This window comes from Crinia signifera, chromosome 9, assembly GCF_055691185.1.
Source record: "Crinia signifera chromosome 9, ASM5569118v1, whole genome shotgun sequence".
Taxonomy (NCBI): domain Eukaryota; kingdom Metazoa; phylum Chordata; class Amphibia; order Anura; family Myobatrachidae; genus Crinia; species Crinia signifera.
In genome coordinates this window covers 157,117,310-157,141,220 of record NC_139225.1, presented here as the reverse complement: position 1 = coordinate 157,141,220, position 23,911 = coordinate 157,117,310, and the positions used below count along the sequence as shown (strand labels likewise).

Here is a 23,911-nt window from a genome sequence, read left to right as displayed (position 1 = left end):
CTGGGGATAGTGAGCTGAAATGTTGGAGAAAAACAATTGAATACCGACCTACTGTATGTGGATGTGAAGGACCCCCAGCCTTAACATGAAAGAGAAGCACCCAAGGCCGGTGTGTGGCATCTTAGAAGTTCCACAGCCACCACTGGCATTAAATACAACATAGATATCCCTCATTTTGTGATAGGCAGTCTCAGTGGCGATCCCCCAATTCCTGACACTCTAAAGCTGTGTAATGGCTCTGGAAGTGCCCCCTCCCTGCTACCACCCTATTGAAGTGATCAGACAGGGACTTTGGGGTATATTCTTGAAGCAGTGAAAAGAGTAGCGAAAAAAGCAAGTGGAGAAGTTGCCCATGGCAACCAATCATTTTAAAGAAGGCACTTGATAAAATGGTACTAAAACATAGGGTCGTTTTGCGGCTGTTACCGGGAATGACCCTCGGTAATCATCTCCTGCAGTAGAGACTGGCTGTTTCGTGCTTAATACAAACTTCTAGAACATTCCACATCCACCGGCACGTTGATAGAAAAAGTTTTTTAGCGAGATTTTCCGAGTTCTCTCATTATTCCAGCCGCCGGAGAACTTTAGGGTTTATTAATAGATATAATTGTTCCCAGACAATATGACTACCACTGAACTCACTGTACATATTCCTAAATTGATCTATTTTATACAGTATTTTTGTGGCGTTCTGCGGGGCTCTGACACAATGGCGGTGGCAATCATTTCAAGATTCCCATTGTTACCTTCGTCTCTGGCTGGCTGACATTACCGTACCACTTACACCCAAATTGGCACACGCTCTATTCAATTAGACGTACAATTTGACAGCAGTGACCCTTACAGTTGGTGTCAAACCACAGCTGAAGATGAATTGCGCAAGGCGCCGTTTTCAGACGTTAACACCTGTTTCTCTCTTTTTTTCTCTCGCCGTTACACGGCATTGAAGCGGAACTCACGCAGCCCGGGAAGCATGCACTTTTCTCCGACTAATTGAAAGTATTTTAAATAGACTGACACGATTCAATGCAAAGCCTGGAAACTGGAGGAAAAAAAAATGTAAATTAAGAAAAAAAAAAAAAAAATCACACGTACAAAGTGTTTTTCAGGCTGCTTGCGACAAAGATTTTTTTTATTTATTTTTGAAGTATTTTAAATTCAGGATAATCTACAGACTATTCTGCAGCCTTTAGATACCTGAGCGTTCATGTTCAAACAAGCATACGGATGGATTCAATAGATCAAGGCTTCCGCCATTGTAACGACTGCTTCGTGGCTTGCAGGACTTGTTTTCTAAGCTTCATCTTTGGGTGCAGCAGAGGCGGTGGCAGCACATGGGTTAAAAGGAAGGTTCCCTTTCCCCACCAGGCAGCGATAGTGGGGGCTGCACCAGGTTTGAGGATGATACAATTTGCATGAGAAAGGGTCTGTTAGGAATGCAGCCACTGGAAACTAACGACTTTCCTAATTGGTGCCCAGAGTTCCCAGTGAATGATAGGCTGCATGCTCCTTGTGTGAGTATTGGGTAAGCCTCCATTGTCTGCACTCTGGGCCTGATTCAGGTTCGTTCACTAAGCAGCGGTCGTTCATTGCTTAGCAAGCAGATAAAATACCAGCCAGATAAAATACCAGCCAACCAGCCCCAACTGTCAGGGGTTTGATTGGCTGGTGCTTTGTCTCTGACCACTTTATATCTTTCCAAGTCTCAGTAAAAAGACACCATAGTCCTAGGGCAACATGGATGATGTAATGCAGGTATGTCCAAACTATGGCCCTCCAGCTGTTGCGAAACTACAAGTCCCATCATGCCGTGCTGCAGTTTGGCAATTATGGAATGCTAAAACTATGGCAAGGCAGATGGAGGGCCACAGTTTGGTCATGCCTGGAGTAATGGTTAGCATTACCGCCTCACAGCGCTGAGGTCATGGGTTCTATTCCCACCATGGCCCTAACTGTGCAGAGTTTGTATATTCTCCATGTGATTGGGTGGGTTTCCTCAGGGTACTCCGGTTTCCTCCCACAATCCAAAAATATACTGCTAGGTTAATTGGCTCCCAACATATTTAACCCTAGAATGTCTGTGTGTGCGTGTGCATGTGGTAGAATATGTGTGCGCTATATAAGAAACTGTTAATAAATAATAGTCCTGAAACATACTATAACCCCCCGTACTAGTGTGGCGACAGAACACATCATTATGCCTGTATTATACACGGCGCCTGTTTGCGGAGGTGGCTGATAGAGTGATTTTAGCGATCACCTTGTTAGTAAACACTTGGTGGAGTGTAGGAATGAGATGCCCCTGGGTGTCACTCCGCAATAGGAACAACCCAGCCAAATAAAATGATAAGAGAAGCCCTTTAGGCGTCTCGGCGCGCTGCCGTCACAGGATGCCATTTCCATCTTAATGAAAGCAGTCGCGACGCCTGTGGCATGTTTATAGAAGGGCTGCACAGCGCTGGGATCTGCTACTGAGAAACATGTCACCGTGTCACCCCCGCGGGGGGGCTGCGGAGAACATATGGAGGAACTGGGAAGCACCGTCATTCCAAGGACTTCGATTAATAAACGCAAAACTTTATGGTTTAATTATAGCGAACCTTAATATTAGTATAATGAAGCTGAATGTGGTTACAGTGATCCTTAATGTGGTAATAGCAAACCTTAATATAGGTTTATTCATGGCCTGATTAAGGGTTCCAGCCGCCCTAATACAGGAGTGTCCCTCAGACCCCCCCCCCCCCCATTCATAAATTATAATTTTTCTTACCTACATGCTCATTGCCGGGGATTGTGTGCTCATTGCCAGGAGTTTTGTGCTTGTTGCCAGGGGTTACATGCTCATTGCCAAGGGATTCTTGCTCATTCTCAGGGGGTTACATACTCGTTTGTTGCCAGGGAGTTAATGCAAAGAGCGCACCATCGCTCCCAGAATCTGCACCTCCGCGTAGCACTTGACCAACTGCATTCCCCTGACAGATGCTAGAGGTCTAGTAGGACATCCAGGGTCTGTATCCTAAAAGGCCGGGGACATTTTTGTGAGGCCGGTTTTGTGGTCCGCATTGAATTTGCAGAATGGTGCCGTGTGCCATTGCCACTGCGTTTTAATGCCAGCAACGACAACCGATCTTGAATGCCTCGCAAAAAAACAAGCATTTTTGCATCAATTTGGGGCTGCCGTAAAATTGCACCCCACGTGATTATCCTGGCTACTTGGATTGACCCCATAGAATTTGACAGCGGATAAAAAACACTTGGCCAATCTAGTCTGTCCACACACACACAGGCACAGGTTCATTTTTTGTTTGAAGCCAATAAACCTACCAGTATTTTTGTCTTTTTAAGTGTGGGAGAAAACTGGAGCACCCGGAGGAAACCCACATAAGCACCGGGAGAACATAAAAAACCCCACACCGTAGGAATCAAACCCATGACCTCAGCGCTAATGCTAACCATTACACAATCTCTGCCGTCTGTACTGCAGTAAAATGATCCTTAATATTGGAATAGCGAAACTTCATTTGATTATTATAGTTACGATATATCGTTATATCGTTATATATATATATATATATATATATATATATATATATATATATATATATATATATATATCGTTATACAGTGGTCGAAGTGGAAATTTTGAAGTGGGGGTATGGAAATTTTGAAGTGGGGGTATGGAAAAGTAAAGAGTGAATATAGTGCGCACCTTCGGACACCCCCCTGTCCATCAACGTCCCCTGCCAGACTGCCCCGTTGTACAGGGGTATTACAAAAGCACAATATGTGCTGCTGAGTGATCAGAGAGCATCCTGAGGGGGAAAAAAAACTTTTTTTTTTTATCTTCAGATTAAAGTGGGGGTATGCCATACCCCCGTATACCGCCCCACTTCGACCACTGTCGTTATATATATATATGATATATCGTTAGCGGTTACAATGAACCTTAAGATGATCTTGAAACATTTTCTTGATATATCTTATTTAATTGTGAAGGAACCAAGTGACTGCTCCCTGCTCCTGACTATCCAGCCCCTGTTGTATCATTCCCAGCTTCCTTCCTGAATAATATACAGTAAAATGACACTTTGGGGAGAGGTCTGCGGAGTAGGGCAGTGACCCCACATCTCACCACAGACTGCAATTACGCCATACTGTAGATTGGACAGATAGCGGCTTTTCTACAGAATAATCCATGGGGACATTTACAGTCTTAAATGCAAAAGAAAGGGGGGGGGGGGGGCACAAAATGAATTCTCGCTGTGCAATATATAATTAATGCACTCCAGTTATCAGCGGCATCTTTTTCAGATTACTCCTCAGATGAGTTCTTAGTAATTATAACAAAGCTATAGAAATCCGGGGAGTAAATATATTTTACAGTACAAAATGTTGCTACACACATTGGTTTTCATTGACACACTTTAATCTAGACCATCTAAATGAATGGGTGATTGGTTGCCACCGGTTATCGTACATCAGCACCTTTCTCTATAGTGATTAAATGACCCCTAACATCCTAGGTGATAAGGGAAACGGTGCACACAGTAATAGCAACAGCGCCACCTAGCTACGCCACCAAATCAATGGTCCCATGTTTTTCAGTGTAACTGGAGAATTTTCTTACACAGTGAGCGATATATCGTTAAACATATGAGTGATACCTTAGCTTAAGCATTCACAGAATGGGTATAGTATATGGGAAATCCTTTATTATACAAGTGACAACTGAAACATATGCTTCCAGTGGGTATATATATACTGTATACTGTATATGTTTTACCCTTATATTGCAGCTCCTTGCCATTGCATTATTGTAGACTGGTTTGTCTCCATTACTGCTGCTTGCTTTCACTGTATGTGCTCTGTATTAGAAGACATTTCACTGCACAATAGCTTAGAGCTGTTTCCATTTAAACTGTCCTGGTTTCCAGATCTCAGATGGAATCCACCATGAAAAGCAGGTGGCAGCAGAAGTGGACCCCCCCCCCCCCCCCCCCCCCCCCCTTACACTCCCCGAGCCACGTTTGCACAGTTTCTAACTGTTCCTGATTTCCAGGGACAGGCTGAGGTTGCAGAGATTTATCCCTGAACACGTTTCACTATGTAAATGTCTGTATTCGTCAATTGGGCCAATTCCACCGTAGAAAGCCTTTCATTTTTTTTTCTTCTCTGCGGTTTTACATGAAATCCTTACAGTCCCATTCTCATTTTGTGGGATTTATAAGGTCACGTTTGCTGAATAGATGCAAAATAAAGATTTTTAACGATGTGCACAATACCGTTGTCGATATTATCGTGCGTATCTTCCAATGTGTGCGCACTATATCGTTTACAATGCGAGTTGTCAGCGACCAACCCTCCCTGTTGTTTGCGCATTCAGTTCAAACCCTGACTATGGGCCTGATTCAGAGTTGATCTCCGATAAGTGAATTTACAGGCCGAGCGATTATCGAATGACTGTATAACGAATGCATTGCACATGTGCAAGGGCAAACAGCGACAGAAAAAGCGTACGTATTGTAAACATAAAGTGGTCGGAGGGTGACGGACAGCAAGTCAGCATTTGGGAGTGATAAACGGGCGTTTTTGGGAGTGTCCAGGCATTTTAAGGTAGGATCTGTGATGTCGGCGCCAGCCTTCATCGGCTTGTCTCTGACGCAGAGCTGGTGAGGGGTCGGAGTTTATCACATCTGTACAGACTGGGGAAATTAATAGATGCTGAGTGAATTGTGTATAGATGTGCGACAGAATAGATTGCTCTATTTTCACAATTCACCCACAGATTGGCACGGGCGATAAAGCCGCGTCAGGTTGTATATTGTTACAGATATCATTTAGCAAACCTCCCAACTTTTTTCACCATGAAGGAGGGACAGCCGCGTGCCCTAAAAGCAGTGGGCATGGCTTACCGGCAAGGAAGTGTAGTCTATAATGGTGTCATTCACGCGAGACCACGCCACATTTTTGATGCTCTGGGGGCTTGGCCAGCCCCCAGTCTCTCTGCTGTGGGAATAGATGCTGTGCACATGCGCAACTATTACAGCCCCCCCTCCCCCCACCATGGGACACTGCCAGCCCCGGGAGGGACGTGGTAACATCCCCAAAAACCGGGACGTTCCAGTGGTATGCAGAGCAGTTGGGAGGTATGGTTTAGTGTGTATACGCAATTCCATTTGCCTGGGATTTCAAATGAAAACACTAAAAATACCGGTCATTGAGAATATCGTATAGTGTGTAGACAGGTCTTTTTGGTAATTATTAGATATTTGTTTTTACTTTATCTCTCTGTGAGCCTCGATACATTTCCCCCTTCAGAGAGACCAAACCCTTAGTTATCTAGATCATACACACCACCATTGTAATCAGATAAAAAATATGTCCCCAACTAATACGTTGTTGTTTTTTTCTACTTTTTATATTTAGAAACTTATCTATAATTTAATGAATTTAAAACGAGAAACAACTCGTGGAGCCTGGTGATAAAATGCGCAGTGTGCGATAATGTGCTTTGAACAAGACTATTAAAAGAAGTACCGTAATTAAAAAAAAAAACAGTATATATTCCTGTCTTTTCTTTACCAGGATTCATTTGTAGTTTCTTTCTCTGTAAAAGTTGGATACAGCACAAGCAGGTTTGTTATTTTAAGCCAAGAACTTGTTTCTGTATATCTGAACACGTTCATGTGTGGGAGATGAGGTTTCCATAATTCCACCGTGGTGACATAGATTACACTGCATAGCAATCTCATTGAGATCTGAATTGTAATGTAAAAATAAAGCTGTCCCTTAATTGTGGGCTTCATGCAAAAGCAGCCAGTATTTACCCTGCACAGACAAAAAAATATGCCCATAGAAATCAAAATCTAACTGTTGCCTCTGCCCCAACTGCAGTGCAGCTTGGTTGTGTTCGGTTGCTTGATTCTTTATTTGACTTACGCACATGAATCAAATATAAAGAAATTCAGAAGGTTTATAGTCAAATCAGGACATCATCATCGTAGTCAAATCAGGACATTATCATCTCAATGCGTTAGACCTTGATGTATTAATAGATTGTATCTTCATTAGCATTTCTAGCAGAAAAACAAGGAGAGCGATATTTTGCAGAGTTTGTGCTGGCGTTGTGTAGCACACAATGTTATTCTCTGTTGTTAAAAGGAAAAGGACATTTCAGGACTGAATGGGAGGGTGTGTAATTGTCAAACAAAAGTTCCAGCCAGCGTCTTAAGTCTCGTGTTAGGTGGGAGAACCTGAACAATGAATAGAATTCTCTTTTGGAATAGAATACCTCCATCATTAATTCTTCGGCCATTGTGTTAAGAGGTTTAGAGCAGCAGACCGTGTCAGCGTAGGCGAAGTGCATCTTCTCTAGAAGCTTCTCGTAGAATGTGTCCACTATGCAACATGCACATCCAAAACTCTGCTAAGGTTTAAAGAACCCAAAACAGACATTGGGGGGGGGGGGGGGGGGGGGGTCTCAAAGATTGGATAGAGAAAAAGTGAAGAGAGAGATATTACAAACCAATCAGCTTCTATCAGTCGTGTCACAGTCTGTGTTTGAAAAGCATCATGAGCAGATTGGCCGGCACTTTATCTCTCTCCAATAATTGATACATTTCCCCCATTGACTGATCTGAAATACAGATATGCGGCATGGCTGCCTACCCTCCTGCATTCTACAGGATACTCCCAGAAATAACGGCAATCTCCCTCTCTCCCTCATTAGTCTAGCAATCTCCCTCATGTCACCTAGCCCACATTAAACTGTTATATCATAGTTACCTCCCCTCCTGCATTCTGCAGGAGACTCCCTGACATAGCAGCAATCTCCCTCTCTCCCTCATTAGTCTAGCAATCTCCCTCATGTCACCTATCCCACATTACACTGTTACATCATAGTTACCTCCCCTCCTGCATTCTGCAGGAGACTCCCTGACATAGCAGCAATCTCCCTCTCTCCCTCATTAGTCTAGCAATCTCCCTCATGTCACCTATCCCACATTACACTGTTACATCATAGTTACCTCCCCTCCTGCATTCTGCAGGAGACTCCCTGACATAGCAGCAATCTCCCTCTCTCCCTCATTAGTCCAGCAATCTCCCTCATGTCACCTAGCACCACATTACACTGTTATATCATAGTTATCTCCCCTCCTGCATTCTGCAGGAGACTCCCTGACATAGCAGCAATCTCCCTCTCTCCCTCATTAGTCTAGCAATCTCCCTCATGTCACCTAGCCCACATTACACTGTTACATTTTTGGGATAAAAGGAATGAGAAATATATACATTTACATTGAATCATCAGCGCCATTTCCCAGCACATTACCAAGTATAGTATCTCTTACTAACTGCTTTGGGCTCATCTACATTTGGATATAAGACATTGTATAAGATTCCTCTCAGATGTAGCAGTGCACACCCACGCTTCTAGGTGCCACGTTCACAATCTCTTTTCACAATCTCTCCATATATGGAACTGGACACGCCCTTTGGGTGGAGCATGACACGCCCCCTCAATGGGGCACTGTGCAAAATTCTACTACCAACTATAATCTCCCTGAAACTAGTTTTCAAATGTAGGCAAGTATGATATGCGGTCATCGAGTGAACTAGCCAATGATCCACAGGATTTGGTGGCAGCCATAACAGGGCGCCAATGTGCCTCACGCTTCCGCCGCTCAGGACCGATTAGACTGACTTTTATTTCTGAAGGGGAGAAAAATGATTCGATGGTTGGTGGCCGGCAAATTATTTCTCTCCCCTTCGGCCAAATATGAGAGGATGTGTTCTTGTGTGTTACCGAGGGGATGCGGGTGGCACTGGCTGTGGGGCGATGGGCGGGATTAACGATCGCTGCTTAGCGATCGGTAGTGAATCAGGCCCTTAGTTTCCTTGTGTTGCCTGCAGTTCTGTCATTGAAAACACTTTTACTGCGGCGCCATTGCGACCACATCTGAATGAGGCCCTCTATAAGGCCCTTGGGCACTATGGGGGGGGGGGGGGGGAGGAGGGGGACACGCCAGACTCCCCATACTGCAGAATTCTGTGCAGCCGCATGGCACTAATTACTGCAGGGAAGTTGGAACTGTGCCGCGTACAGAGTTATCCCAACTCCCCTGGCTTTAACAGGATAACATGTTTCTCACTAGGAGGCTGCTGCTCGGTAAATTAGATATTGTATTTCAGAAAAGGTCACTCGTCACCAGCCTTCCTCCTGCTTTATTATCTGGCTACAACAGCATCCTCCCCAGAAGCGGCTTACACTTTGATTTCAGATTAATCAGCCTATCTCAGGCTGCGGTTTGTGTCTGAATCCAGCCTACAGCGTCTGATTACAGCGCCACTAGACCTGTTGAGGCCTCACCTTTCGCTGCCTTTTTTTTTTTTTTTTTACGAACCGTAAGGACGATAATTTCATATATTATTATTATTTCTTGTAAGTGGTAGCAGCTGCGGAAAACACGTCGTTCTTGTCTGCCGCTGATTTTTTGAATAAAGCATTCATTTGATAAATTAATTTTATATCTATAGGATGAACAGAAGGAGAGAGAGAGACGGTCGGGTAAATTAAAGATGTCTTGCGGATTGAAAGTCTCATCTCTCCTCTGTAGATGGACGGCGGCTCTGTGAAATATTTACTGTACTTTTTTTTCTCTCAAAAATGAGACGCTATAAATAAAATTATTTGGAGGAAATAAATAACTTGGGCGATTCTCATTTCAGACACACTGTTAAAAAAAATAGCTTTTGGTGACAGCAGCTATCCCTGATACATGGGAGCAGCGGATAGGTGTATGCTTGCTCTGGATATATGCTTACACTAGATATATATTACTGTATGCTTATTTTGGAAGAGATGAGACAAGCAACATAAGACATTTGCAAGGCTGCATGTTCTCACCCTGGGATTAAGGACAGCAAAGGTAAAATTCATTTTTGAGAAAGTTACACGTGCAAAATACATAAATAATCACTACTTCTGGTGTATCTGTTTTGCCAGGTGCACCGTGGGATGAAGGAAGTGGGGGGGGGGGACCCATCAGCATCGGCCTTGTAGACGCACAACCTTATCAAGGGTGGGGGAGCGATGTTTTGTGTTCAGACGCAGGTTGCGTGCGGCCAAGGCAAACAGGGTGCTCGCCGGGCACACGCACCCAGGATTGCAGATGTGGGACGTGCGGCAGCGGGCCAAGGGGTTCACCCCATGGGAACGCCCATCGTTTCATGGGCATTCCTATATAAATCGCCCGGTGACATGGATGGTGGTGGTGGGGGGTAGGCAGCTGCCCGCCCACTTCCTCCCGAGGGTGCACGCATATCTAAGTGACCAGAGAGGCACCTTCGCCAATCATTTATGTTAAACATCCATCAGCAGCCAGAGCGGGCAAACCCGTGCAGCACGCACGCGCATGGGGGGGGGGCAGCATTCACCGGACGGGGTTTGGTGGACTTGCAAGGCAGCGAATCAACCAAAATACCCCCCCCCCCCCCCCGCAGTGTAGCCTTTTAGATGGGATGACCACATTGCTGTAATTTCGAGCCTCGAGACAGGGCATTGTGATGCCCCCTCATGATTGGCCAGGGAACGGTTGATCTAACCAGGGGTGTAGAGAGCCGCGTATGGCCCTAGTAATAAATGGTGGGTGACCAAACAAAAGGTGTGTGTCCACAGCCCCTAAAAATAAAGGAATGTAAAAATATTTTAATTTCGGGGATGTAAAGCCTTCACAGGGGGCACCATTGTACCGCAGGGGGGAGAGAGGGAGGGCATTCGCTTCCTGCCTCTCTTGGCGGAAGCAGGTCCCTCCTTATTGTTCAAAGATAACGCATATGTACTAGAGAGCAAATAGTCATGGAGCCAGAGTCTTTGCTATTAAGGTGTGTGCACCATCTTCCCGAAGATATCACTGGGAAGATGGCGCCAGCCTTTAGTATAGGCATACTCGTGAGAGAGTGGACAGCAGGCACAGGCCCAGCAGGGGCATCTCAAGAACCCCAGGCCAGTGTAATTTGTAAGCCCCCCCCCCCAGACACACGCACATTCACACACAAATTCTTTGCACCACTGGATGTAACGGTCCACTTTCTGATTGCGTGTGTCTAACGCTTTACATATCTTTGGGAGTTCATTGTTCTTTCAGTTTCCACCATTTGGTGCCAATTTAGTAGCATATTGTGGTGGCCACTTATGGGCAGACGGCTTCTGATTCTCAAAACAGGGCAGAAAGCCCAATAACGGTAAATTCTAGACACACTCAACCATGCGGGGTGTCTTGGAGGCGGCTACAAGTAGAGTTTGACTTGTAAAATTGATCTCTTGTGTTTGTTTTAAATAGAACCAAAGAAAGTCCACAGTGCCTGACCCTTCAGGTATAAGACATACTGGTGGCGGGATGCAATAAATTACGCCCAAGCCTCCGGATATGCATTTTTCTGAAGTCCACCCCCCACCCCCACCATGGAGCATGCATCACCAGACACCTGCGCAGATAGGTCTCTAGGTAACAACCCTGGTAGTCCTATCAGTGCGAAGGACTGCTCTCGCCTCAAGAGCCATCGTTTGTGAGTCACTTAAAGCATGCAGAATGCGATGCTTGATCTCCCCCCCCCCCACACACACACACACACACATACACCATATATCTTTAATAGTTACAGGAGCAAAACCTGGTAATTTCTAAACATATGTCAAATGACAAAATGTCAGATAATGTAGGTGGAACATTTTGCACATTGAAGCAAATTTGGGGCAAATCTACATATAGAGACCAAATGAAGACGAATGTAAAGGTATTTCCATAATCTAATGTAGCAAAAATGTAATTTTTCACCCGAGTTCCCTAAGTAACATTAGTGTATTTTTGGCGTACACCTCATCAATCATATATAATATATAATCTGAATGTATTATTACAGTGCTACTCCGGCATTCTTACAATTTAATATTTCAGAATTCTGCAATTTCAACCTTTTCAGTATTAAAAAAAAATCCAAACATTCACTATTTATGTAATATCTGCTCTTAACGGGACAGGCTCATTATATACCGATGACAATTTATCTCTGAGTCACAGTGACGCGTTCCATCAGCTTAATGTAAGAATTTATAGCGATACATTCGGAAACAAATGGTGGCAAAATTGACCGTCCTTCGTGGTCCCTTGTGATCGATTTCCGGCAAGCTCATCAGTGTAGGAGATCAAACGTGAGGCTCCGGTGCAGGTTATACTGTAGGAAACGCGATGCTTAATATCTATATGGGCAGACTGTTGTACCTTGTACGGCTGGGATATCAAACAATTGCAGCTGTGGGCAGCAAGCCAGTGTTGTGTTGTAGCCCAAGGCAACCCAATCGATTAACTTGGCCTGATGGTTATTTCAGATGTCAACTTTCCTTCATGTCAACATTATAACTGTCGACATATTGTTCGCCGTATGAAAATGTCTGACAAATTTATTTTTGTACAAGTTAAAGGGTTCCGCAGCTTTTTCATTAAGAAATATAAATTGCATCCCTGAGGTGTAAATGGATCTACATCTATTACAGCTCGTAGGTTTTTAAAGTGTTTAAAGTTAAATGGTTGCAATGTCTGGTACCTCCCCAAGTGAATGATGTCAGCGCATCTTCTGGACCCCGTTTCGCTGGAAAAACAATTCCACCCGGGGCATTCTGATGTGAGGTGTGACTGACCCCCAACTCCATAGTATGACTTCTGGAGTGCAGTGTATGCAGGTGGAATGGCTAACAGGGCTAACAGCAATGGCTAACACCCTCCCACTCCAGGCCAGGATCCCATTGGACCATTGGTTTCGTCCCGATTGGTGCTAAGGTTAACCCTTTCAGTGCCGAGCGAATGGTTAAAATAGGTGTGGAAATTGCCAAGCAAACATTTTTATTCATCATAATGACCGGCAATGTTACCTTACTGTATATAGGAAATATGATCGGTTTTTACACAAAATTTGTATTTGAATTTATATAACAAATGTGAGCGACGCTGGCATTTTTAGCAGATAGGGTTAACTGGACAGACAAACAAACAGACAAATCTATCTATCTATCTATCTATCTATCTATCTATCTATCGGCCCTGGACCGATAGATAGATAGATAGATAGATAGATAGATAGATAGATAGATAGATATAGGATCTATGATGGGTCAGTACCCTGCTGCAGTGAGGGTCTTTCTAGAAGCATTGGAACAGGGGGCCCCTTCAAATTGTTTCTGTGGGGCCGATAAGGTTCTGTGTACGGCTACGCCCCTCGGTCACATTTCCAGTGAAAATTCCTTTTGCCCGAGTGTGTCATTTGTGCTGGACTTGTGTGACTAGTGCAGGTCAGTTGTGCACATTAGTGCCCTGTACTCTCTCACAGTGACTGGAACCAGTACCTCACTCTGGTATCAGTATCGCTCAGTGGGAGCTGCGGACGTTCATTTCAGATCGGATGTACTCAATTTGATAAATAAGCTCTTTCTTGGATTTCGGATTGAGTCAGACAGACTGAATAAAAGTTACATTGCTGGCCCCAGTACAACCAGCCCAGCAACCGGGTTAATACATAATTTACTCCATGCCGTTAGGTTAATTTCCATTGCCTTATACATGGATTTTACTTGTGAGATGCTGAGAACTATATTCAAACCAGTTTACTGTGAAGAGACAGAAGAAAATGAATCTCCACTGGATACTGCTTAGTTACCGTGTTCCCAACAGCTATAGATGGGACGCAGGAATGCAGCCTATCAATTCACTAAAAACTAGTCACCTCACTGAGGCATGAGGCACAAGGTAGTGACGTCACTTGTTCCTAATGAATGTCTAATGCTGGGGCTCTTAAACTCGGTCCTCAGGACGAGGGGCGTAACTAACTATTTAGCGCCCCCCCGCCGCACGTGGGGAGGCGCCCCCCCCCCCGCCACACCTAACCTGCCCCCCCTTCTTACCCGCGGTTTGCGTCTCGCCCGGCTCTCTGTCGGGACCTTCCTGACGTCACGGTCCCGGCCGGCTACTGCTGCTACAATGAAAACGGACTCTTAGAAAATGGCTGCCCCCATACTGCAGACAGAAAACTGTCTGCAGTATGGGGGCAGCCATTTTCTAATTTTCAGTTTTCATTGCAGCAGGAGCCGGCCGGGACCGTGACGTCAGGAAGGTCCCGCCAGAGAGCCGGGCGAGACGCAGACTGCGGGTAACTATAGCCCCGCAGCCCCCCCGGCGGCGCCCCAATTTCTCTGCACACCCCCGCCACTGCGGGGGCTGCGGAGCTATAGTTACGCCACTGCTCAGGACCCCACAAAGTTTGCGTTTTCCAGGTCACCCGGCAGGTGCACTCATTACTGACTGACACATTTTAAAAGATCCACAGGTGGAGCTAATAATTTCACTTGTGATTCTGTGAGGAGACTGTGTGGGGTCTTAAGGACCGAGTTTGAGAACCTGTGGTCTAGTGAACTGAGACCTTTGGTTCTTTCTGTAGTATAATTACTTTAGGCAGAGGGTTAAATAAGTAAAGTAATAATTCACAACGAAGCTAAATCATATTTATATACACTTATTTAGATTGTATATAACTCGATTCATTGTAAGGCATTCCATTCATTGTTTTGCACATTCAGTAGCTTAATATATTTACATTTTAGGATTTTTAGTACATCAGGTAGGAATATCAAGACATAAAAAATTAAAACATTACAAAAAATGTATTTAAGTCCAATATATGCCTTTGTGTATGCAAAACAAACTTAAAATATATTTTTGTACTTTGCATTATGAGACAAGTTTAAAGTTTTGGAATGGTAGACTTTGGGAATGCATTAGTGTCTGAGAATCACACCTGTTATCCTAAGTGATAATGTGCAATAGTTACAGTATCTCACACAAAGCCGGATACAGGGTGAGTACAGGGAGCATTAGCACATAACAATGATTACGTAAACCTTGTTCTATTTCACTAACCAATATTGCTGGGAAACGTGGATTCAGAAATGCTACTGTATATAGACAAAGGATATAATTCTATACACTGCAGACATAGGACACTATACCCCAACATGTCCTGACCACTGGCCATATTACATCTATTACACCCTATACAGACATAGGACACTACACCCCCAACATGACCTGACCGCTGGCCATAATACATCTATTACACCCTATAGAGACATAGGACACTACACCCCAACATGTCCTGACCGCCGGCCATAATACATCTATTACACGCTATAGAGACATAGCACACTACACCCCAACATGTCCCGACCACTGGCCATAATACATCTATTACACCCTATACAGACATAGGACACTACACCCCAACATGTCCTGACCACTGACCATAATACATCTATTACACCCCATACAGACATAGGACACTACACCCCCAACATGTCCTGACCGCTGGCCATAATACATCTATTACACCTTATACAGACATAGGACACTACACCCCCAACATGTCCTGACCGCTGCCCATAATACATCTATTACACCCTATACAGACATATGACACTACACCCCAACATGTCCTGACCGCCGGCCATAATACATCTATTACACCCTATACAGACATAGGACACTACACCCCAACATGTCCTGACCACTGGCCATATTACATCTATTACACCCTATACAGACATAGGACACTACACCCCAACATGTCCTGACCGCCGGCCATAATACATCTATTACACGCTATAGAGACATAGGACACTACACCCCAACATGTCCTGACCACTGGCCATATTACATCTATTACACCCTATACAGACATAGGACACTACACCCCCAACATGACCTGACCGCTGGCCATAATACATCTATTACACCCTATACAGACATAGGACGCTACACCCCAACATGTACTGACCACTGGCCATAATACATCTATTACACCCTATACAGACATAGGACACTATACCCCAACATGTCCTGACCGCCGGCCATAATACATCTATTACACCTTATACAGACATAGGACACTACACCCCCAACATGTCCTGACCGCCGACCATAATACATCTATTACACCCTATACAGACATAGGACACTAGTACACCCCAACATGTCCTCAGCTCCTAACTGTCTTTTTCAGGCTGTGTTTGAAAAATAGCAGTAAGGAGCTGTTTGTTTGTTACTTTACCTCTTTCTACTTATTCGCTCGCCAAAGCCTAGTACATAGAACCCAGAGTCTCTGTGGAATATGTGTGCGCTATATAAATAAATAATATCAGCTTCCCCACCCGTAGGTATGTTGTTAGACAGCTGATACTTTCTTGGGTAATGATGTGACAGTCCTCATAGGAAGTGACATCTTTGGGTTCCACTATGTCAGCGGGACCCGTATGTCAGCAGTGATGACTGGCAGGCAGCAGGCAGCGGTTGGCCAGTAGCTCGGAGGAACATTCATGGGGTGGGCTTGACGCTGGTTGCTTGAAGTCTGCAGGCAATGTGACATTCTTTGTCTCTGCACAGGCCACTGACAAGGTTAATGCAGGTCGTCCCTGTTATATCCCATTATCTCCAGGCTACCTGCAGACTCGGAGTGTCAGCGTGTGAGACATGCAGAACACCACAGGAGCACAGTTTGAACAATTCACGGGTCTGTCAGACTTTCCTCAGCGTCGGGTTCGGACACTTTCAAAAAAAGCAAGATGAAAAAAAAAAAAAAAAAACATACGTAAAGGGCCCACTTATTTAGCTATTTAAAACTCATTGAACAAACTGGAAAACAAAGTGGATTGTATGGGACACCATTTATCTTATGTAACGAGTACTAAATAGCTAACACTTGTTGATAAATGGGCCATGGGGGTTCGGCGTGCGACATCATGAAGTGGTGGGCGTGTCCGGCATGTGACGTCATGCCGTGCACCCACCCGGCTCCTCTTCTCGCTCCCAGCCTGCAGCCGGGGCTGGTCACCGCACCCTAGCTACTGCTGCTACCTGTGTTGCCTTATTGATAAACCAGTTCTACAACAGCCCCCTCTACCATATACTCACTGATAGAGTTTTTTTCAGTAATTGTATTGAATGTATAAATGGATCTAACCTCATGTAAAGCGCCAGGCATGTCCAAGCTGTAGCCGTCCAGCTGTTGTGAAACTACAAGTCCCATCATGCCTTGCCACAGTTTTGCTATTAGGGAATGCTAAAACTATAACAAAGCATGCTGGGATGTGTAGTCTCACAACAGCTGCAGGGCTACAGTTTGGACATGCCGGAGTAAACCATTCACCAAATCACGCTTAGGCCTGCAGCAATAACGTCCCTTTCCCTTTAATGGCTGTCATTTCTTATTTCTGTGCTTGCTGTGTTATTCCGAGTGCCGTGAGAGGTGTTTCATCACATTTTATTTCTGATTCATGAGCTGAATGCTCCGTGGCGGAATCACTTCTCTCTCCCGCTACTGTAATCCTTCAACCCCGGCCTAGATTGCGCTACGTCAGTGCCTAACCGCCTCTTCTCCTCTTCTCTTTCAGACCGAGAACTATTCATTCGATACAAACTACGTGAACAGCCGGGCACATCTGATTAAAAGGTACAGTCCTTCGTCCGCCGCTGCTGAGAATCGATGGCTTCCGCAGCTGAGCCCACATTTCAGCATGACTTTTATTATGACTTCCATATTCTTCTAGATCCATCAGGTCTCTTATTGTTTTTTATTTCCCTTGTAAGCTAAAGACTGAGGCGGTGGCGGCTGACACAGCAAAAATAACAATCCGTTAGTAATCCGGGTGATGACCATCTCCGTACAGTACACTGCGGAGAATCAATAGGGCGGTGTTGGGGCTGGTGGGGGTGCTAACATGGGTCCCGTCCACAGAATATATATTCGGGAGAAAGAGTACAGTGTTCTTACATATATATATGTTGATGATGATAATAATAATAATCAACTTTTTGGTTGTTACATTATGGTTGACCCAAGAGAGACCCAAGGTCTAGGGGTAGGCGAAAAACTCATTGGTTGACAATGGGGAAAGTAAATGCCATCATTTTGGAGGTGAGAATTAATGATCAGACTGGTTATTAACCATTTATATTCGGGGAAATCATTATTCTCAAAAGGACTTGGCATTTTTAATTGAGCGGTGGGTCGTAAGTACCTGAAATCCTCCTCACATAAATAATGCAATAAAATAGTCCCTTGCGGTAATACTTTATGGTTCCTGGAAAGTGAGATTTGTAGAGGACTAGATTCATGCATGTGTTATATCTGCATCCCATGTGTATCATGCTTAATTGTGTATATACAGACAGTGGCAAACGCAGGATTTTCAGAAGGGGGTTTCCAGTGGGGCGGAGCAAAGCACGGAGATGGACACTTAGGTGACCCAGTATATGCCGGGTCAGTTAAAGTATTATAGATAGACCAAATGATAAAAATAATACACACACACACACACACACACACATATATATATATATATAACAGCAGTGTAGACCCCTGGGCATAGCAATGTATTGGGGCCCCTACCGATCCTCCAGCAGTAGGGGTGGGGGAAGCTTTGATGTCCCGCGGGTGGTAGGGGGTATTATATCAACCGCTCAGCATGTAGGGCCTGGATCAGTAATTTCCACTAATTGCCCGTTTACTGCACAGATGGTGGGAGATGGGGTGGGAGATGGGGGCATTGGGCTGAATGAAGGGGCCCTAATACATTACTTCCAGGGTGGTAGAGGATGTTTAATACGCAGAGGAGGGGTGTATAGTGGAGTGGGCTTATTATTCATTATTTTCTGGTGGGAGGACAGCTTGCTTGACTGCAGATATCTCCAGTTCCCAGAAATAGATTTCTTAGATTTTAATGGAATTAAAAACTAGAGAATCCCACCTACCAAATGGTGTTGGGGACTAGGGGATCAGAGTTCAGGAGGCAGAGCAATCTGCCAACAAGAATATAAAACTACATACCAGGTGTGTGGAGCTGGAGCAGTAACCAGCTGCTGGAAGGCTGATATCTCTGGTTCTGGGAACAGTAGAGACAAGCTACTAGTGTCCATCAAAAGGGAAGAGTCTAAGTCAGACAGAACCTGAAATATCTGACTGGGAAGAGCAATTAACAGGCTTGGATGGGGACCACTGCTTTGAAGTCAGATATCTCCGGTTCCCAAGGGCCGATTTTTAAAATTCTTCTACCCATGGAAAGAGGAGACCCTCAGCTTTCAGCCTAGGGCCCTTAGACTCCTGGGGGGGGGGGTTTCTGGGTACTCAGAAACCCCCCCTGCGTGCGCTACTGACAGAATATATATATATATATATATATATATATAAGGTATGAGGTCCCTGGGTTGACCTAGGGTATTCTTAGGTGCAGACTTAGTAAGAGTCGACCCTAATGTTGACCTAGACATTGTGTATCATCTATACCATAACTATGTATACACTATATATACACACACACTCTGTCTAATCATACAATAAAAACAAATAAGTAATATTAGTGGCCTGGAGTCGTATAAACAAAACGTCCATAATATAATACCTGTATTACTAAAATCCCAATTAGAAGGACGGGGGTGGGGGGTTTGCCTTTCAATGTACTGATAATGGAAAATCTAAAAGGTGAAAAGACAGCACCTCATAGTGTGATATATTTAGGTGCCATTGATGATATACAGATATACGGTAGTGGTGTAGTTACAGATATACAGTAGTGGTGTAGTTACAGATATAGAGGTGTAGTTAGAGATATACAGTAGTGGTGTAGTTAGAGATATACAGTAGTGGTGTAGTTTCAGATATATTAGTGTAGTTACAGATATACAGTAGTGGTGTAGTTACAGATATATTAGTGTAGTAACAGATATACAGTAGTGGTGTAGTTACAGATATAGTGGTGTAGTTACAGATATACAGTAGTGGTGTAGTTACAGATATACAGTAGTGGTGTAGTTACAGATATAGTGGTGTAGTTACAGATATAGTGGTGTAGTTACAGATATACAGTAGTGGTGTAGTTACAGATATAGTGGTGTAGTTACAGATATAGTGGTGTAGTTACAGATATACAGTAGTGGGTGTAGTTATAGATATACAGTAGTGGTGTAGTTACATATATACTGGTGTAGTTACAGATATACAGTAGTGGTGTAGTTACAGATATACAGTAGTGGTGTAGTTACAGATATAGTGGTGTAGATACAGATATACAGTAGTGGTATAGTTACAGATATACAGTAGTGGTGCAGTTACAGATATAGTGGTGTAGTTACAGATATAGTGGTGTAGTTACAGATATACAGTAGTGGGTGTAGTTATAGATATACAGTAGTGGTGTAGTTACATATATAGTGGTGTAGTTACAGATATACAGTAGTGGTGTAGTTACAGATATACAGTAGTGGTGTAGTTACAGATATAGTGGTGTAGATACAGATATACAGTAGTGGTATAGTTACAGATATACAGTAGTGGTGCAGTTACAGATATAGTGGTATAGTTACAGATATACAGTAGTGGTGTAGTTACAGATATAGTGGTGTAGTTACAGATATACAGTAGTGGTGTAGTTACAGATATAGAGTAGTGGTGTAGTTACAGATATAGTGGTGTAGTTACAGATATAGTGGTGTAGTTACATATATACAGTAGTGGTGTAGTTACAGATATAGTGGTGTAGTTACAGATATACAGTAGTGGTATAGTAACAGATATAGTGGTGTAGTTACAGATATACAGTAGTGGTGTAGTTACAGATATAGTGGTGTAGTTATAGACATACAGTAGTGGTGTAGTTACAGATATAGTGGTGTAGTTACAGATATAGTGGTGTAGTTATAGACATACAGTAGTGGTGTAGTTACAGATATACAGTAGTGGTGTAGTTACAGATATACAGTAGTGGTGTAGTTACAGATATAGTGGTGTAGTTACAGATATAGTGGTGTAGTTACAGATATACAGTAGTGGTGTAGTTACAGATATAGTGGTGTAGTTACAGATATAGTGGTGTAGTTACATATATAGTGGTGTAGTTACAGATATACAGTAGTGGTGTAGTTACAGATACAGTGGTGTAGTTACATATATAGTGGTGTAGTTACAGATATACAGTAGTGGTGTAGTTACAGATATAGTGGTGTAGTTACAGATATAGTGGTGTAGTTACAGATATACAGTAGTGGTGTAGTTACAGATATAGTGGTGTAGTTACAGATATACAGTAGTGGTGTAGTTACAGATATACAGAAGTGGTATAGTTACAGATATAGTGGTGTAGTTACAGATATATTGGTGTAGTTACAGATATACAGTAGTGGTGTAGTTACAGATATAGTGGTGTAGTTACAGATATACAGTAGTGGTATAGTTACAGATATAGTGGTGTAGTTACAGATATACAGTAGTGGTGTAGTTACAGATATAGTGGTGTAGTTACAGATATATTGGTGTAGTTACAGATATACAGTAGAGGTGTAGTTACAGATATAGTGGTGTAGTTACAGATATAGTGGTGTAGTGACAGATATAGTGGTGTAGTTACAGATATACAGTAGTGGTGTAGTTACAGATATAGTGGTGTAGTTACAGATATATTGGTGTAGTTACAGATATACAGTAGAGGTGTAGTTACAGATATAGTGGTGTAGTTACAGATATAGTGGTGTAGTGACAGATATAGTGGTGTAGTTACAGATATACAGTAGTGGTATAGTTACAGATATAGTGGTGTAGTTACAGATATACAGTAGTAATGTAGTCACAGATATAGTGGTGTAGTTACAGATATACAGTAGTGGTGTAGTTACAGATATACAGTAGGGGTGTAGTTACAGATATACAGTAGTGGTGTAGTTACAGATATAGTGGTGTAGTTACAGATATACAGTAGTGGTGTACTTACAGATATAGTGGTGTAGTTACAGATATACAGTAGTGGTGTAGTTTCAGATATACAGTAGTGGTATAGTTACAGATATAGTGGTGTAGTTACAGATATATTGGTGTAGTTACAGATATACAGTAGTGGTGTAGTTACAGATATAGTGGTGTAGTGACAGATATAGTGGTGTAGTTACAGATATACAGTAGTGGTATAGTTACAGATATAGTGGTGTAGTTACAGATATACAGTAGTGGTGTAGTTACAGATATAGTGGTGTAGTTACAGATATATTGGTGTAGTTACAGATATACAGTAGTGGTGTAGTTACAGATATAGTGGTGTAGTGACAGATATAGTGGTGTAGTTACAGATATACAGTAGTGGTATAGTTACAGATATAGTGGTGTAGTTACAGATATACAGTAGTAATGTTGTCACAGATATAGTGGTGTAGTTACAGATATACAGTAGTGGTGTAGTTACAGATATACAGTAGGGGTGTAGTTACAGATATACAGTAGTGGTGTAGTTACAGATATAGTGGTGTAGTTACAGATATACATTAGTGGTGCAGTTACAGATATACAGTAGTGGTGTAGTTACAGATATACAGTCGTGGTGTAGTTACAGATATACAGTAGTGGTGTAGTTACATATATACAGTAGTGGTGTAGTTACAGATATAGTGGTGTAGTTACAGATATACAGTAGTGGTGTAGTTACAGATATATTGGTGTAGTTACAGATATACAGTAGTGGTGTAGTTACAGATATAGTGGTGTAGTTACAGATATACAGTAGTGGTGTAGTTACAGATATACAGTAGTGGTGTAGTTACAGATATACAGTAGTGGTGTAGTTACAGATATACAGTAGTGGTGTAGTTACAGATATATTGGTGTAGTTACAGTTATACAGTAGTGGTGTAGTTACAGATATACAGTAGTGGTGTAGTTACAGATATAGTGGTGTAGTTACAGATATACAGTAGTGGTGTAGTTACAGATATAGTGGTGTAGTTACAGATATACAGTAGTGGTGTAGTTGTAGTTACAGATATAGTGGTGTAGTTACAGATATACAGATATAAATGTCTTTTGTCCACCATTACTATGTGTGTGTGACTGTGTGTGTATGTGTGTGTGTACTATATGTGTGTGTGTGTGTGTGTACTTGTGTTATATGCTGCATATATAAATGGGATACAGTCATTAGACAGACCCTATTAAGGATGACATGTATTGAGTCGACCACTGTTTGTCGACATAAAATAGGTCAACATGGTCATTTTTTTGAGCTGACATGTGCCGACAGGTGGTTTTCATGCCCTATCATCCACTATGGTGAATAAAACAGAGAAATATAGAGAACAAAATAGTGCCAGAAGCATGGCGAATACAGCGAGCCCTGCGAGGGAAAGCTGTAAACTTAGATGGTGTCCACGTCAACTGTGTCGACATTCGGGTCAAAAACATGAAAACCTCATGTCAACCTTCTCATTATAGATAATAATAATAATAATAATAATAATAATAATAATAATAATAATGAACAAATGACTAAATCCATGAATGTCTCTGCAGTTCAGGGAAATAAGCAAAGTAGCTACAAGTTTGTAGGAACTACAACTCCCAGCACGCCCTCCCAGCAAGCCCTGTAGTTTATCTCCTGCTGTAGCGTGGCAGTGAGGGGCCAGGCCGGTGACTGGGCGCGTTACGTCTGTGCTGGGTGAATGATAATTAGGATGTCGTGTCTCTGGCAGTAATATGAAGAGAATGGGACATGGTTTAGTGGTCGCACACAAGCGGGGGAAATAGAGTAGGTGTGTTTGCGGCTGAGACTGTGTGCACACCTGCCCTGCACAGACACGCATCTGCCTGCGCTCATTCTTCTCCCCTGAAGGCTCCATTAATCATAAGCAAGACAAACATGGCTGACATCAGCGCAGTGCCTCCACCCTCCACTGTTCTCTCTCCCTATTCATCAGTACTGTCCCCGGCAAAATGCAGGAATGCCACAGCAAACAGCTCCCATTGTGGCTCAGTAGAGGATGGGCTAACCACTGGAAAC

The 23,911-nt window shown here is 43.2% G+C and overlaps 1 protein-coding gene across 2 annotated transcripts in view; it reads left to right on the top strand.

The window, feature by feature from the left end:
- Positions 1–23,911, top strand: part of PCDH19 (protocadherin 19) — a 138,037-nt gene that overhangs the window by 63,129 nt on the left and 50,997 nt on the right. For both annotated transcript variants that reach the window (XM_083160328.1, XM_083160327.1), the window contains exon 3: positions 17,492–17,550. In XM_083160328.1, the coding sequence (XP_083016454.1) occupies positions 17,492–17,550 (59 nt within the window). The remainder of the gene's footprint in view (positions 1–17,491; positions 17,551–23,911) is intronic.